Source organism: Diabrotica undecimpunctata, unplaced genomic scaffold (assembly GCF_040954645.1).
Source record: "Diabrotica undecimpunctata isolate CICGRU unplaced genomic scaffold, icDiaUnde3 ctg00001666.1, whole genome shotgun sequence".
Taxonomy (NCBI): Eukaryota; Metazoa; Arthropoda; class Insecta; order Coleoptera; family Chrysomelidae; genus Diabrotica; species Diabrotica undecimpunctata.
In genome coordinates this window covers 1-18,147 of record NW_027312597.1, presented here as the reverse complement: position 1 = coordinate 18,147, position 18,147 = coordinate 1, and the positions used below count along the sequence as shown (strand labels likewise).

Sequence of the window (18,147 nt, the reverse complement as noted above, 5' to 3'; positions counted from 1 at the left end):
ATTGCTTTTCAGAAACCATTAACAATTTTGCCTTTTTCAAAAGAAATAAGCTTTCAAATTCTTGTTATCTCATATCTAAATCTAATTCTTATTTACTTTCGAAAAATGTCCACCGCACAATACAATTACAAAGTTTATTCCTTAAATATATAATTACACGAGTTCCATTGTCCTTTCACTATTCACTTAATGTTTCAAGGAAAAACTAGTCCGTCACGGAAACAATCTCTTTTCTTATTCTAATGATTACAAATAAGTACAGGGTTGTATTTTAACTTATATGCCCGCGGTATATTAAAATAAAAAAACTCTTTATTCTATTTCTGATCGATAAACTGATCCATAACAATATATATATATATATATATATATATATATATATATATATATATATATATATATATATATATATATATATATATATATATACCTACATATAGTTTTATGAGTTTCTTGAAACCAATTGCAATCAAAAGAGTGAAAATGCCCTTCTAAATAATGCATATCCCGAAAATCTAATCGAAACTATTTTCAAATCAAGACTTAATAAATTTTACAACAATACGAATAACAATAAACCCAACAGTATCAAGACTACGTATACAACTGTTCCATATTTAAAAGGTTTATCCGAACAACTAAAAAATCTTTTAGCCAAACAAAACATAACCGCGTCTCACAAAGGCAACAACCTTTTAAATAAATATTTCACTAAACTAAAAACACGAACTCAAAAAATCCCATGTTGTTTACGAGATACCATGTATTAACAAACTGTTAAGGTGTCGATATCGGGCAAACCAGTCAACTGCTTCAATCCAGAATTCGTTCTCACAAATATTACAATCACAACGTCACTGCGCCCAAAAAACATGAAAATAAAAATAAGCATAAATTTGACTTCGAAAACATCAAAATTTTAAAAACCGAACAAAACAAAAAGAAGAGGTAGACATACGAATCAATAGAAATAAAAAGAAATCAACGCAATCAATGACAAAAAAGATACACAGAACCGAAATAAAATATATTTCAATCTGATTTAAATAATAATAAATATAGCACCATAAAACATTTGCTTACATATATCTTTTTCTTTTTAGATTTCGGTTCTTTTGATTTTATTATAATTGGAGCAGGACCTGCCGGTAGCCTTTTAGCTAATAGATTGTCAGAAGTTGAAGAATGGAAAATATTGCTAATAGAGGCTGGTGGATATGGAGATAACATCACGGATATCCCTAATATGTACTTCGAAGTCGAATATACAGACTATAATTGGGGATTCGTCAGTGTTCCACAAAAAACTGCCTGTTTAGGTAAGGATATTATTTTATAAGTTAAGTTTTGTATAATTGTTTATATAAAATTATCCAAACACATTGTACAATTATATCAAAGATTAAGGAAAATGTTAATTAGTAAGATGTTTATTAGTGAATATAATCTCATTTACAGTTGTATGTATTTTTTGTTTTTTAATTTTCAAATAATTTTACCGCTGACATATAATAAATAATTTAAAAAAACCGATCTGATTTTTATCCAATTACTACATTAACCATGCACAAAACCTTAAACTAATAAATGTCAACATTTTGCAAAAAGACATTTTTACAAAAGATATTTAATACATTTTTCTAACATATGGTTTTCGTATTTTGGTATATCTAAAATTACGATTTATTTACTTAATGAAACATAATAATTTTTTTATTTTATTTAATATAATCTTCGTTAAACTTACAGGTATGGTTGAAAAAAAGTGTTCAAATGCCAGAGGACGAGGAGTTGGTGGTACAACTTTAATAAACGGCTTGGTCTACTCCAGAGGTTCAAGCCTAGATTTTGATCGATGGGCAAATAAAGTACAAGATTCTAGATGGTCATACAATAACGTTTTGCCTCTTTTTAAAAGAACCGAAAGGTTTAACCACAGAGATAAGCGAGCACCTGTTAATAAATCAATCCATGGATATCAAGGACTCCTCAATGTCGAATACCATTTACCAGAAAGCCCTCAACTAGTAGCTTGGCTAGGCGCACATGCAGAGCTTGGTTTACCGATAGCTGATTACAATGCTGGAACGGGATTAGGAGCATCTCCTGCTCAAGTCAATACACAAAATGGACGAACACAGGATGCTGGAACAGCGTTTATATTACCCATTCTTAAGAGAAAAAATTTATGGGTTTCTACCTACAGCTATGCTACTAGAATCCTTATAGATCAAAACAAAGTAGCTAGAGGTGTTGCTTTTACCCGAAATGGTCAAAATTTTATTGCTACAGCCTCTAAAGAAGTCGTGGTAAGCGCAGGAGCATTTCAAACACCACAGCTTCTTATGTTGTCAGGAATAGGACCTAAAGATCATTTAAACACTTTGAATATACCAGTAGTTCAAGATTTAGCGGTAGGTAGTACCCTTCGGGATCACGCTTGTTTTTATGGTTTGTCATTTAGTACCAATTATACAGAGCCTATTTTGCCACTGGATAATTACGTGTCCCAGTTTTTGAATGGAGTAGGACCACTAGCTGCACCGGGAAATAATCAAGGAGTTGGCTTTTACGAATCACAATTTACTAGAGGTAAATGTTTTAAACCAATTAATAATTACATTTTGGCATTATACAAAAATATCAAAATATAGGCTAATTAAGTTTGATTTTTACTCGACACAACTGTATAGCGGAGCGTTTTTCTAGCTGGGTCATTTTGTTCCATTCGCATTATATGCCCTATCCATCTCAGGCATCCTACCATAATATGTTCTACGATATCTGGTTTCTGGTATACTCTATAAAGTTCGACGTATCATCTTCTCCACACTCCATTGTCATTGACATTGACTGCTCCATAGATTCGCCCTAATACTTTTCTTTCGAAACATCCTAACATGTTTTCATTACTTTTTGTTAGAGTCCATGACTCTGACCCATATGTTAAGACTGGTCATATTATTGTTTTGTAGAGTTTTATTTTTGTATTTCTCGATATATTTTTGTAGATTTAAGGAGTAGATTGAGCTCAAAATAGCATCTGTGTAAATTCTGCGGTTTGTCTCTGCGGTAGCATTATTTTTAGTGTTAAGGAGAGCTCCCAGATATACAAATTCGTTCACTGCTTCGATGACGTCGTTTACTATAGCAAGTGGTCGTAGGATTTTTCGTTGCGTGTATATTTTCATATAGTTCGTTTTGTTGGTGTTGATTATTAAACAAATTTTTGTAGCTGATTCTTTTAATGTCATACGCCTTTCGTACAGCATTTTCCGTACTCACAACAATATTGATATCGTCAGCATAAGCAATGATTTGCACTGATTTATTATATAAAAAACCAATTGTTGGGATTTGTGATATACGTATTACTTTTTCCAGAGCCAGATTGCACGATATACAGGAGAGAGGGTCTCTCTGGCGCAGCTTGTTATTTGTTTTAAAAGGTTCAGACAGTTACCTTGAATTCGTACTACATTCAACTATTTCAAGAGTTAGCTTTGTTAAATTTATAAACTGATTTGGTATTCCTAGCTCTTTTATTACTTTAAATATTTCTCTTCTATTCTCAGAGTCGTAGGCTGTTTCGTAGTCTATAAATATGTGATGAGTAGGGGAAAGTAAGGTAAAATGGGATACTTGAGTAAAACGGGGTAGTGCCCCTAGCGGCCAACCAATGACGTCAGCCGCGGTAAAAAATACTTAACACATTCGTCTAATGCGCCTTGGCTTGTAGTTCGAACGCTCCGTAGTTCAAACAGCCGACCTCGTGCTCAGACCAAAGTATGTGTTTTGACAGGTGCCTGATGTAATTTTCGGATTCCACGTTTTAAGCTGTAACTTTTTAAACAAGTTTTTGAAATAATTTTTTAACTCGGATGATGTGTAGTGCCCTGTGCATAATATGAATAAGTTTTTTGAGTGAACCAACTCATATTGAGCATACAAGGTAACTTTTTTTAAAACAGCATGTGGGGTGAAACGGCACATAACCGGGTGGGGTAAAATGGGATATCCCGTTTTACCTCTTATGTGAAAATTCTATAGTTACGTTAAAATCATAATAAAAAAAAATAAATGACTTTTAAAAGCAAAAAATATTCAAGCTTGTTTGGGGTACTTAATATAAGAATAAACTTAGAAGAATTGTTTTTGTTTCATATGCCTAGAAATTACCAACGAAAGACTGAGCGTCAAAAATGGTCTGAAAATCTATGGCCAGCGCTCTCGAAGCATTAGAAAAAGAAACTTGTAAATTTTTAACAGCATCCAAAAAATATGGAGTTCCAAAATCAACATTGGAAAGAAGGTTCAAGGGAAGAAATAAATACGCAACAGGTCATTCTAACTTACTTGGGGACCGACTGCCTACATTTCCTCTGGAGTTGGAGTAGCAATTGGTAACATATGCAAAGAATATGGAAACTATGATGTGCGGTCTTACAACTCGTTCCATCCGTAGCTTGGCATATCAAATGGCAGAGAAAAACAACACCAACCATCATTTTAACAAAAACACCAGGTTGGCTGGATGGGAATGGCTTCGCGATTTTTTAAAACGGAATAAACTTTTGCTCCGTCTGCCTGAAGCAACATCAGCTGCACGTGCTCAAGGTTTTAACAAGGAAGCAGTATCATCATTTTTTGACATTTTGGAGCCTCTTAAAGAAAAAATGAACTTTCCACCCTCTCATATTTTTAACGTTTAAAAATGATTGTTGTTAAGGGTAGAAAACAGGTCGGCACCCTAACATCTGCATAACGAGGGGAGCTTTCTACTGCTGTAATCTGCATGAGGACCAGTGGAATATTTGTTCCTCCTATGATCACAATTCCCAGAGTTCGTATGCAGCCGCAGTTCTCAGAGGGTGCACCGCCAGGAACCTTAGTCGTTACTGATAAATCTGGTTGGATGCAGCTTAACTTGTTTGAACAATGGTTTGACCATTTTCTTCATCACACTCAATCGTCAAAAGAAAACTCATCTCTCTTAATCTTGGATGGCCTTAAAACCCATACACAAAATATTGCTATTATTGATAAAGCACGTGAAAATGGAGTGACAATAATTTGCCCGTCTCCTCATACGAGCCATAGGATGCAGCCCTTGGATGTTTCCTTAATGTATCCGTTAAGTACATTTTATACGCAAGAAATAGAAGTGTGGCTAAGACATCATCCAGGGCGATGTGTAACTAATCTCAGAGGTGCCTATTTGGAAAAGCTTACCTACGAGCATCTACTCCATTAAATGCCTTTAATGGTTTCCAAAAAACAGGAATTTTCCCACTTAATTGTACTGTTTTTACCAAAGAGATGTTCGCTGCAAATTTGCCTACTGATCATGAGCCAAATATTAAGGAAAAGATATCCAGCCCCGAAAAAAGTCAATCCAAAAATGCAAAGCATGTCGAAGAACAAGTTACTCCAGAAAGACAAAATAATGAATCTTCTAAAGATTTGCTTATGGACATGCCCTTAACAAGCACTGGTTTAGGTCTATTTTCTCCGGAATAAGTTGTTCTCTATCCGAAAGCACCGCAAAAACAAATTAAGCGACAGCGTAAAAATAAAAGTAAAACTGACATATTAACAAACATCCCTTATAAAGAAGAATTGAAGACATCTCTAGCTACCAGAAAACCAAAAGTTAATGATAAAAATGTTAACTCAAAGACCAAGATTAAGTCACCAAAGCAGAAAACCGTAAAAAAGAAAATTCTTCCAAGAAGGTTAAAAACAGTGACAGTAGTACAGATGAGGAATGCTTCTATTGAAACAATAGATATTCTTCAGACAAAAAAGGAGAAGGCTGGATACAATGCTGCAATTGTAAAAAATGGGACATGAGGCTTGTGCAGGAGCTGACAGCGATGATGATCTATTTATTTACGAATATTGCAGATGTGATTAAGTTAAGAAAAATGTTTGGCATTATTATTCCTATTAATATTCAAGCAACATGTTCAGTATTATTATTCCTATTAATATTCAAGCAAAATGTTCGGTATTATTATTCCTATTAATATTGGGTTTTTTGGGTTTAACCCTTCGTTATTTCTTATTAAGTTAATTGCTCTTTTTGTCCCTTTTAAATTTTTGAGTTTAAGTTGTTGTATTTTGCATAAAAAAAATTAAACTTAAAAAAGAGAAAATTAATTAAAATAACAGAAAAATCCTATCCCATTTTACCCCCACGGTGTATTCCGTTTTACCCACTACTAATTTAATGTGGTGTGTTAATGAATGGACAGCAGCATTGGAAAAAAAACCACCTATACATGTTATGTATTTAGATTTTGCAAAAGTATTTGATCGGGTACCAAGAAGAAAATTGATGTATAAACTAGAACACTTTGGCATTCGTGGACAACTTCTTGAGTAGATTAATGGTTTTTTTAACAAATTGGGAGTTTTGTGTTAGAGTTGGCAAATCGCTGTCATCTAAAAAACCAGTTTTAAGTGGTGTGCCACAAGGATCTGTTTTGGGTCCACTACTATTTGTGTTGTATACTACTGATCTTGATTTTCATATCATATCTAGGAAAGCTTTCTACGCAGACGATACAAAAATATTTACTGACCCACTTTTGAATGAACAAGACTTACAAACTGACTTAAATTTGATCTTTAAGTGGTGTTCGGATTGGATGTTACCTCTAAATAGAGATAAGTGAGTAGTTTAACATTTGGAAGAAAATAACCCGCTTTTGTCTTATTCGATAGACGGGCATTTACAGGATACTGTGGGATCATATTGTGACCTTGGTGTTACAATTACTGAAAATTTGAGTTGGTCGGAGCATATTTCAAACATTACTAAAAAAAGACAAGACTCTGAGATAGCGCGTGAATAGTAAAATATACCAACTTAATTAAGTATTAACCTACAGTAATTAAGACTTTTACAAGAATATACTTTTCGGGTTCTATATGTTTAGTATAAAACTTATACTACCCCTACTGGAGTACTGTGGAACAGTTTGGTGCCCAGAATTAGTGCGCGATAGAACTCTTCTCAAAAATGTCCAAAAGAAAAACACCAGACTATCTTTCAAACGAAGAAGGCCAGATTGCCCACAAAGACTTTCTTTAGCAGGGTTACCAACTTTTGAAGCTCGTCGACTCCGTGGTGACTTATCACCTTAAGATTTTAAAAGTTTGGATATGGAAATCTGCAGCATTTGTTTATTTTAGATCATCACAGCAGACTACGTGGACATTAGCGACATCTGATATTAAATCCGTAAAATAGTTTTGAAACACAATTCAGATTTCTGCCTTAATCTGAGCCTTCTAAAAATTGCAAGGCATAGCAGACGTTGATAAAGATGTTAATAGAGACATGGGGAATCTAAAATTTGCATTCCACGACATGTCTCCACATACTAAGCAGATATTGCGACGGACGCTATTGCGTCCGTTTCGAAGCCATTTATTTGTTGCTTCTTAAAGACAGGAAAGATTTATTTATTCACGTTGAGAACGCCTATGAATATCTGTTTCTGATGAGCTTAATTATAGCGAAATACGTAAAAACAGATACATAGACGCTTATGTACGTGAAATCAAATTCTTGACTGTCTTTTTCAATCAAATTATTTTGTAATGTACTATTTCATTTTTCTTGTAAATGGGCTTATGAGTCTTCATGACCCCAGCCTTAATTACTATGTAATAATATTAATAATAATATTAATAACACTTTTGTCATAGTATTTCTCTAGAGATTTCTGTCTTTTGTTTATGTATTGTGATTAGTCTTGACCACATTTCGGCAGCATTTTCACAGTTTATTAAATGCATATGATCTTGACATATAGTAGATCACAAAATTACCTCTGCCTTTGAATTCTTGTCATCCAGATTTTTTCCACTCATCGCTAGTTTGGCCTTCGGGTTCTGTAACTTTTCCATTCACAACTACAAGCAGTTTCTCTGCTTTAAACAAAATGATTACTCTAAATTTGAATAGCTAAAAATTTGAGTCAATAAACTTGGTGATATTCCCAGAATCAATTTTCACAGCTAAGGCTATTATTTGCACTGCACTAAATGTTTATTTTATATTTGATATGACTCGAACGTAGTGAAAATAAAATACTGGGCCACTTACGACTTAAACGAGACAACAACTAAACTTTTTGAAGTTATACTTCTATACGCGCGCTCCACGTTGGAAATTTGTATGGGAGTGAATCTGTGAAATTCATTACATATGTAAGATAATGAGTAAGAGAGTAGACAGAAGACATATTTTCTCTCTCTTCCTCTCTCGAATATAAAAATGTTCCTTTTGTATATATAATTTAATATTATATTTATTATATAAAGATATATATACATATAATATTATACATATAATAAAAAATTTATATTAATATTATTATTTATGTGATATGTTTTGTATTATTTATTATAATGTACATAAATATATTAGTCTTTTGTATTTCAAAATAATAATCTCAATAAATCACTGTATGATCCAGAACTGTCAATTTTGAAATATCTTTGTGTCATGTCCTCGGTAGTATAGTAGTCAGTATCCCCGCCTGTCACGCTGGAGACCGGAGTTCGATTCCTAGTCGGGGAGGACTTTTTTATTAATATTATTACATTATTGTCATTTTTAAAATACTTATGGATATTGCATTTTAATTTGTATTGTATTATTATAATTAATAAACAAAATAAAACAAAGAATTTTACTGCAGAGTATGTGTAAAAATATTTTTGCATTCAACCTCCTTTCATACATATATCAAAATAAAAATATACATTTTCATCAAAAATATTGATTCAATCCTACATTGTTAGTAAGTTGTTATTAATTCTGTTTCTCTTTCTGTTATGTCTTACCTATAGAATTACATATGTAATGATTGTGCAGATTGACTTCCAAATAAAATTGTAACGGCGAATGCGTGTATAGAAGTGTAACTTCCACCGGCAGTCCCACTGGACTGCCACATCCCGTTTTTTATCCGAACTCGACAAGCTACCCTTTAAATATTTAAATTACGGTGGGCTGGGTACATAACCTAATGAATAAAACAACCCGACGATCGATTAGTAAAAATTTTATTGAATAAGAAGCCTGAGAATATTAACAGAACATGTGCTTACATCTAACAGTTGACAAGAAGTTAAGTATAACCTAAAAAACAAAATTCTTCTATTTTCAAATCTTTAATATTACTTACGTTTAGGAGTTTATTCTAACATGTATTATTATAAAATCATATTTCTACTATTTTAGGTACTGGTTATCCAGATATAGAAATAATGTTTATACCATCAAATGCTACAACCAAACTATCCCAGAGAGCTTTCAGGTTGACCAACGAGACCTACGAAGACGTTTGGAAGTATACCGATCCAGCTAAGTCTTTTGTAGCTTATGTAACATCACTGCATTCTGATTCCATCGGTACTGTCCGTTTGAGAAGTAATGATCCTTTTGATTATCCACTAATCGATAACCGATTTTTATTCAGATCCTTACAACAGAGACTTGAGACGACTGTATGAAGGTATACTCCTCTTTTTAAAGTTAACCGAAACTAATGCCATGCGCCGTATTAATACAAAGTTACAAGGAGGACCTTTAAGAGCCTGTAATCATTATTCGTACAAATCTAGGGGCTACTGGTTCTGCGCAATTCGACAAATGACCATGAACCTTTATCATCCTGTAGGAACTACGCCTATGGGTCCAAATCCTCATCGTGGAGATGTCGTAGATTCCGAATGCCGTGTTCATGGTGTTAAGGGGTTAAGAGTTGTAGATGGAAGTGTTTTTCCTTTTACACTAGCAGGTCATCCTAATGCCCCCATTACTTTAGTAGCGGAAATGGCGTCCGATTTTATTAAGAATCAATATGTATAATTAAGCAATAGTATATATTTACTAAAACAATGTGTATAATATGAAGCAAGAGTAATATATTTACTTAATCCTTTAGCAGTTTATATCGCAATGATACCCATTATGCCTAACAGGACTAAAATATGGCGGCTGTAGCTCAGTGGCTTTGTTACTGTCTTATAAATGCCGAAGGACCCAGGTTTGATTCCCGGTACTGATAAAATTTTCGATTTTTAATTTAATTGAACTACCACCGTGCTTGGAAATCCTAACACTAGACCTTGCGCAGAAGGTTACACGATTTTTACTTTACTTTTTTTAGGATTAAAATTTATAACAAAACTTATTTCCAAAGATGAATATCCTACTACTACTCACCTAGCAAATATATTCAAGATCAAGTTTTGTGTTAGGTTAAACCAAAAGGGTAGTTTCATTCCTAAAAGTAGCAAATGCCCTGCAGAGAAAACAAAGTGATAAAAATTTAGTAGATTAACCTTATTTTTTCTATACAATATGGAAAAAATATTATTTACATAAGTGAAATTATTGTCCACTTAACCGGTAAGGACCGTTCTAATAGGACCCTACCCAAGATGTCGTTTGGTAGACGTACTCCTAAACGTTACCTTATGCTGCAATTCTCCTTCGTTTTATTGTTGGAATATAACGGTTCCAAGAACCGTTATTGAGTGGTATTCTGGAACTGTTGGTTGAGTAAAGGGTTTAAAGTTTTTCTATGTATTTATACTTTGTGTGGAACAATTATCTCTTACTTTATATAGATATATATATATATATATATATATATATATATATATATATATATCATAGAAGCTCCGTTCTAAAACGGTATTATACTAACTCCAGTAGAATATACACGGTGTATTTTATTATCTAAGTAGCGCTTTATGTAGACTCCGACCAACACGTAGGATTAAGTGGACTCCACAAAAGTATAAACCATTTTTGGGATCCGTATTTACGATATTGCATATACTTCTAAACTCCTGCGATGTTGCCAATAATTGTATTAGTAGTAGATTTTCAAATTTTACAGCAGATACCTTCTGGAACTTGAAATTTATTTAATATCCATCAATTTAATCATGGAGGAATTTAAGGACTATTTGGCTAATTTATGTAGTTAAATATAAATTGTTAACCGCCATATACCTTTATTTTACTTTTTAGTTTTAATAAGCAAGGCGGTAATTTATATTACTTTTATATATTTTCAAACATAAAAAAGTGTGTATTATAAACTTGGAAAAGCGAAAATCTCCGTTTTTATTAATTAGTATTTTTTATTAAAATGCATTGGCACTAAAACATTTAGTACATACATGTACATATATCAAATAGAGTAATCGTGTAACAGTTTCTGAAATTAGAAGCCCCTTCGGTATGATTATAAAGTTTGTTACCACAAAAAATCTACTAGCATACACAGAGATGAGAGAGACCTACACAGAAGAAGATTTATTTTTAGCGAATGACAGGGCCATTTATGTAGCCAACCATTGGAAATACAAAATTTAAAGCTGTTGGTGTTCCGAACACGGAAAGTAAAGTAAGTACAAAAAGGGGTAAAAGTAAAATGAAAAAAAAAAAACTAAAATACTTATATAACATGTAGACCTGAAAGTGCGCCGGAGGGTTTGAAATAAGAATTTACCTAAGGAATGAAATAAGAATTTACCTAATATAAAACAGATCTGAAAGAGAATAAAAAACAGATCAAAGAATTAATAGAGATTAAGTACATCCTTAAGTAACATATCTCAAATCCGCCTGCAGTTTTTTTGGGTAGATTGAGTAGCTCGACAGAACTGTTGCCGGTTCCAAGCCCAAATAAAGGAGGAGGGGGTCTACAGCCAGTTTAGCACCCTACTGATAGACTTTAAAACCATACAGCTCATAGAAACAGAATTATGCCTCGGGACAGGAACGATTTCATTACGACGACTAACGGGAGAAAGAGGACAACAAATTTGTGGTAAACGAGAAATACACTTCGCATCGGTGCTTTGAACGTAAAGTCTCTACAAGAGAGCAGAAAATTACAAAAGAGCTTGTAGAAAAAAAATATAGACATGTGTGCGTTAAAAGATACAAAGAAAAAAGGAAAAGGGTCAAATTATTATAGATGACCATCTCATGATTTACAGTGGTGTTGCCAAAGAAACCAGAGCCAAAGAAGGAGTCGCTCTGTTAGTACACAAAAATTTTTTACACCAAATATAAAAATAGTAAGTGTAAAAATTATACTGGATGTTAAACCTCTGCATGTGGTAGCAATTCACTTCCAGAGAACAACAAAGATACCACCACAAGGGAAAACTTCTAGGAACACCTTCAGACTGTAATAATCGAGACCCCAAATGATAAATATATAATCATTATGGGTGATTTTAACGCCCGTGTTGGCAATGATTTAGTTCCAGCGATAAAACAGCGATATAACGAAAATATCAGAAATGAAAACGGAAACCTTCTAACGGACCTCTGCAGCAAAAACCAGATACGTAATAATAATACATTTTTCCCTCACAAAGAACAATACAAATACATTTTTGAAAACAGTAGAGGACAAAGATCTATTATAGACTATATTCTGTTGAATAGATAGCACTAACATCAGCAGAAATAGGAAGCGATCACAAATTGGTATTGTGCCGAATGAAAACACATATATGTGATAACAAAACACCGAAATACACCACAAAGATAAAAGTCGAAAGCTTACAGGATGACTCGACAAGATACCTATTCCAGAAAAGAAGAACCGAGAAAAACAGAAATACATATATCACAGAAAGTGATGGAGTCGAAGAAAGCTGAACAATACTTAAGTATAATATCTTAGCCTCGGCCAAGAAAGTTCTCGGTAAAAGAAATATAAGTAGAGTGAAGGAAAAATGTAAAGAAAACAAAAAAGCTTACCTGAAATACATGTCAACCAAAACACAAGAGGCATAACATAATTACAAGACAATTAGAAACGTAACACATGCACTTATAAGAAAAATAAAAAATGTTCACTGGGAACGTTTTTCGAAAGAAATGGAACATAATTTTTCTCGTCTGCAAAAGGAAATATAGCGCTTCATCAGACGTCAAAGAACGGAGGTAAAGTAACTAATAGAACTAAAATACATAAAAAATGATACGTGGATTGACTACCTAAAAAAGCTATATACAGGAGAAGAACAAACGACGCTAGAACCGGAAACATCAGAAATTACAACATATAAAGAACTTAATATAAATGTACAGGAAGTTTGGAAAATACTTGAAAACCTGAGGAACAGAAAAGCAGCAGGTCAAGACGAGATACCAAACGAATACTGAAATATTGTGGAGCAGCAATGACAGAACAATTAACAATATTAATTAATAAAATTATAAAACACAATAAAATGCCGGAAGAATGGAGAAGGAGCGAACTAACTCTACTATATAAAAAAGGAGATAAAAACAGACAAAAAACTACAGAAGTATAAACTTGTTAAATACTACGCTAAAACTTACAACTAAAATTTTACAAGTGCTAATTAATCACAATATAAGTTTAGCAGATGAACAACCGGGTTTTTTAAGTGGTAGATCGTGTACAGATGCAAAATTCGTTATAAAGCAAATTACTGAGAAATCACTGAAGTATAATAGACTAGCATTTCTGTGTCTGATTGACCTAAAGAAAGCGTTTGACAGAGTAAGACTGAAAGATGTAATCCATCTTCTGTATAATAGAGAAGCTCTCCTAAATATTATAAAAACTATCGAAAACATCGACCAAAACAACAAAATTGAAGTCAGAATAGAGGGACAACTTACAGAACCTATAGAAATAGGCAGCAGAATAAGACAAGGGGATTCGTTGAGATTGAGCCCCATGCTCTTCAATTTGATCATGGATCAAATCATCAAAAGCGTTAACAAACGAAGAGGATACAGAATGGGAAACAAAGAAATTAAAATACTCCGTTACGCAGATGACGCAATATTAATAGCCCAAGATGAAGATAGTCTGCAAAGATTGGTCCACAAATTTAACATAAGAGCAAAAGAATTTAATATGACAATCTCATCTCAGAAAACTAAAACCATAGTAGTCAGCAAAGGACCACAGATGTAAAATAGAAATTGATGGCATTAGCAGAAACAAGACCCGACACAGCCACAACGCAAAGAATAATGGACGCGGCAGAGATGAGAGTACTGAGAAGAATTACAGGAAATACTCTGAGAAATCGAAAAGAAAATGTAACGTATAGTGTATAAATGAATGGATACAAAATAGAAAAAAAGAATGGAATAACCACATAGGTAATGGAAATAAAATACCTGGCATTATGAATTTATTATGACAATTTCATCTCAGAAAACTAAAACAATAGTAGTCAGCAAAGAACCAACTAGATGTAAAATAAAAATTGATGGCATCAGTATTGAACAAATAATGAAAATAATATACTTGAACTTTATTTTACTGTAGTTTTGAAATTTTAAACTTTCTAGTGGGTATCTTTATGTCTTTATTACCAATTGTTATTAACATGCGTTTACACAACGTTATAACGTTGTGTATTATAAAAGTATTCTATTTCTTTTTATCGTAGTAAGTCATTACTCAGACAAAATATTTTGGTGTCTTATGGTATTAGTAACTTGATTCTGTAATAAAATTCATGGCAGACGACAAGCGGTTTCATAACCACTAAACATATCTATTTCTTTATTGTTTCCGTATATATTATGTGTTACAGTTATGATATTATGTTCGGTCTAATTGTTTTAAAAACTTTGTCGCTTGTATAAGCTTTAACTTTAATAATAATTTTATAGACCTTAATCATTTAGAAGTAAATGTATATATAATTTTTTTTCTGTCACTTGGTTTAAATATAGTTCTTATTATATATATGAGCAGAAAATAACACTTATTTCAGTTCGTACGATTTGCGGTAATTTATTTAATGTTAATTCTGGAATTTCACGTTTATACTCAGTTTCTGTTGTTCCGCTTATTTATCTGAGAGATGTTACTTTTTTTTCTTGTTATTATTTCTCTTTATAAGCAATTTTACTTGTTCATTGGTGGAATAATACCTCTATGGAAGGTTATCACTTCATCTTTTGCGCGATCGTCCGATACTTCTTCTGCCGATTCGTGACTTATCTCTTCCAATTTTGACGTCACGGGTCTCCTCCATTCTGCTTATGTAATTATTCCATTCTTTTTTTCTATTTTGTGTAAATTCATTTATACACTTTACGTTACATTTTTCTTCTAATGTCTTCACTTCTCTTTGTGATTTCTCAGCGTATTCCTATAATTGTTCTCAGTACCTCATCTCTGCCCGTTTCCATTATTCTTTGCGTTGTGGCTGTGCCGGGTCTTGTTTCTGAAGCATATGTCATTATTTGTCTTACACTGGCTTTATATATTGATATAATCTCAGTGTTAATGTGTCTGTTTAGCCATATAGTGTTATTAAGGCATCCTGCCAGTCTATTTGCTTTTAGTTACTTGATCTCTCATTTCTTTGTCCAGGGTCTCTATTAAGTTTTTTCTAATTCCACACTAATAGTCTCCTATTTGATAGTTCACCTATTCACTCAATCGTTATAGGTTTATTAGAAAAAAAATCTGTATATCCTAATAATTAATATATAGCTTATACCGCTATAGTTTGAGCACTACATTTTATCATCCCTTTTGTGTATGGGTATGCTTTTCAGCAAGTTGGTACTTGCCCATACTTTTAAATTGACAGGTTAGCTGTTTAACTGCCTATACTGAACTTTACTTCTTCATATTGCCTAATATAAATAAAAATTAATTAAAAACCACTCTGACATACCATTGACTGAATATTGGAGACCCTATAATATTCAATCAATGGAAATACTAAGATCACACGGGGGGATAATTATGGGTTATTTCTGGTTTCGTCATAATTTACACTAGTAAGTAAGTAAGTTCGTGTAACCTTCTGGCCAAGGTCTATGTGTTAGGGTTTTCAGGTCGCGCAAGCGCCCCTAACATGACTTAACGACTTACTTTCGTAGCCGGGACCGACGGCTTTACGTACCCTCCGAAGCACGGTGGCAGCGCAGTTAAATTAGAAATTGAAAATTTTGTCGGTGCCAGGATTCAAACCCGGGCCCTCCAGCTTCTTAAACCAGTAACACAGCCACTGAGCTACGGCTGCCACAAAATTTAACACTGAAAATACTAACAAGAGAGTGCTCTCACTTCCACATGTTAAAATTGATATATAGTACCAACAGATGCTAGTTATATACCATCAGTACTAATAAAATGGAAACTATTAAATAAATATCAATTTCATTAATCAAACCGTACTAACCTTAAACATGGTCATTTAAGGAAACACCTCAAAAATATTGACAAAAATTAAAAATAGCTTAAGCGTTATACAAGTAACAGAGCAGCAAAGCTCACAGCATGAGAATATTGCCTCGTACTTTTATATAGCAATTTGTTCTCACAATTTTATAGTTTTTTTGAAAAATGAACTCCGAGTAGAAGATTAAAACGTCAAACAAAATGTAAAAACCTATTCATATTTTGTGATACAAAATCTTCAATTTCGATATTGAATATTCTTAATAAATGTATAATCTAATATTTAAAGCGCTGTTTATGTTGTACAGACTTGGAAAACACTAAACAGACAAATATATATTCCTTTATGTACTAGGTTCTAAAAAAAGTGTACTCAAAACAAATAAATATTATCTACCAAGTGTTTTATATACCAGTTTCATATGAAAGCACCAGATATTAGATATGTATTATAAATTTCGTCATAGGTGCAAATTTGAGATAAAAACCAAATGATCGAGCATATAGTGAAATATAAATATCTTAGAATACCTGTATCGAGCGAGGATAAGATAAGGTTATTGATGAGGAAAAAAAAGACCTATCGCTGAGGAAGTGAAAAAGTAATTGGCAAACGCAAATGAAATATGCATTACAATCTATCATGATACACATATATTCGTACTGCAGAAACAAGACAATTAATAAACACGTTAAGGGAATCTTAATATCAGCAAAATTAACATATCTTAATACACAGAATGAAATAATGATATGCAGAAGAAACACAAATTAAAAAAACGTTATCCACATATTGTACGCATGAGAGATACCTCTAGGAAAAATCAAAACGACCGAAAATATAATACCTAAAATAACACAATAAAAAGTAAAGTAGAGAAGAACCAACCGACCCTATTAAAGCTGACAATGGGATATGGCAGGGGATTATTTCCTGAGTCCTCTATTGTTCAACCTGATTATGGATGAAATAATAAAAAAGTAAGAACTTAAAAAAGATACCAAATGGAAGAAAAACAAATTAAAATTGCTGTGCAACGACGCAATACTACTCTTTCAAAATGAAGATGAATTTACAACGTGTGCTGCACCAATTTTCATATAACTGCCAGAAAATTTAACATGTTAATTTCCCCAAAAGAGACAAAATTCATGGTTACAACAGCAAATTTACTAAGATGTTAATTGGAGCTGAAAGGTCAGATAAAGAACAAGTGATGGAGTTTAAATATCTAGCCATCACATTATCTAGCTACGGAAAGCTCGAAACTGAAGAGGAAGATCAGTGAATAGAGCAAACAGAGCCGCAGGGCTGACTAAAAGAAACAATATGAAGCAATAAAACTTTCGGGAAAGAAACGAAAGGCAGGAATTTATAAAACAGTCATCAGACCAATGACATACGCGGCAGAAACAAGACCTGACACAGAGAGGACAAAAAGGATATTAGAAACCGCAGAGATGATAACACTTAGAAAAATTGATGGTAAGCCACTATGGGACAGAGCAAGAAGTACAGATATACGACGTAGATGCAAGATGGAGAAGATCAAGAACTGGTTAAGAAATAGAAGAGTAGAATGGAACGATCATATAAGCCGATTGACAACAAATAGAGTAGTAAAGATGGCAAGAGACGGTCAACCCGTAGGAATGACGATCAGTAGGAAGATCACGGAAAACGATGGAACGGCAACTTACTGGAGGCACATTGAAAAATGACAGTCATGTCTATATAAATAGAAGAAGAAGAAGAAGAAGATTACACAGGTATAAACATTAAAATTGCTGCAAGAAAGATAAAATAAATCAGTCATATTAATGTAGAATAGCAGAGGACAGAGTGTTTAGAGAAAATAATGAATCAGTCATATTAATGACTCTGAGGATAGGCGCG

At 33.1% G+C, this 18,147-nt stretch overlaps 1 protein-coding gene across 1 annotated transcript; it reads left to right on the top strand.

The window, feature by feature from the left end:
• Positions 1 to 1,107: 1,107 nt before the first annotated feature.
• LOC140431668 (glucose dehydrogenase [FAD, quinone]-like) lies at positions 1,108 to 9,892 on the top strand. The gene is given in 4 exon segments (XM_072519557.1): positions 1,108 to 1,319; positions 1,750 to 2,592; positions 9,263 to 9,495; positions 9,497 to 9,892. Coding segments are annotated over 4 exon segments (1,545 nt in total). The 5' UTR covers positions 1,108 to 1,246.
• The last annotated feature ends 8,255 nt before the right edge of the window (positions 9,893 to 18,147 follow it).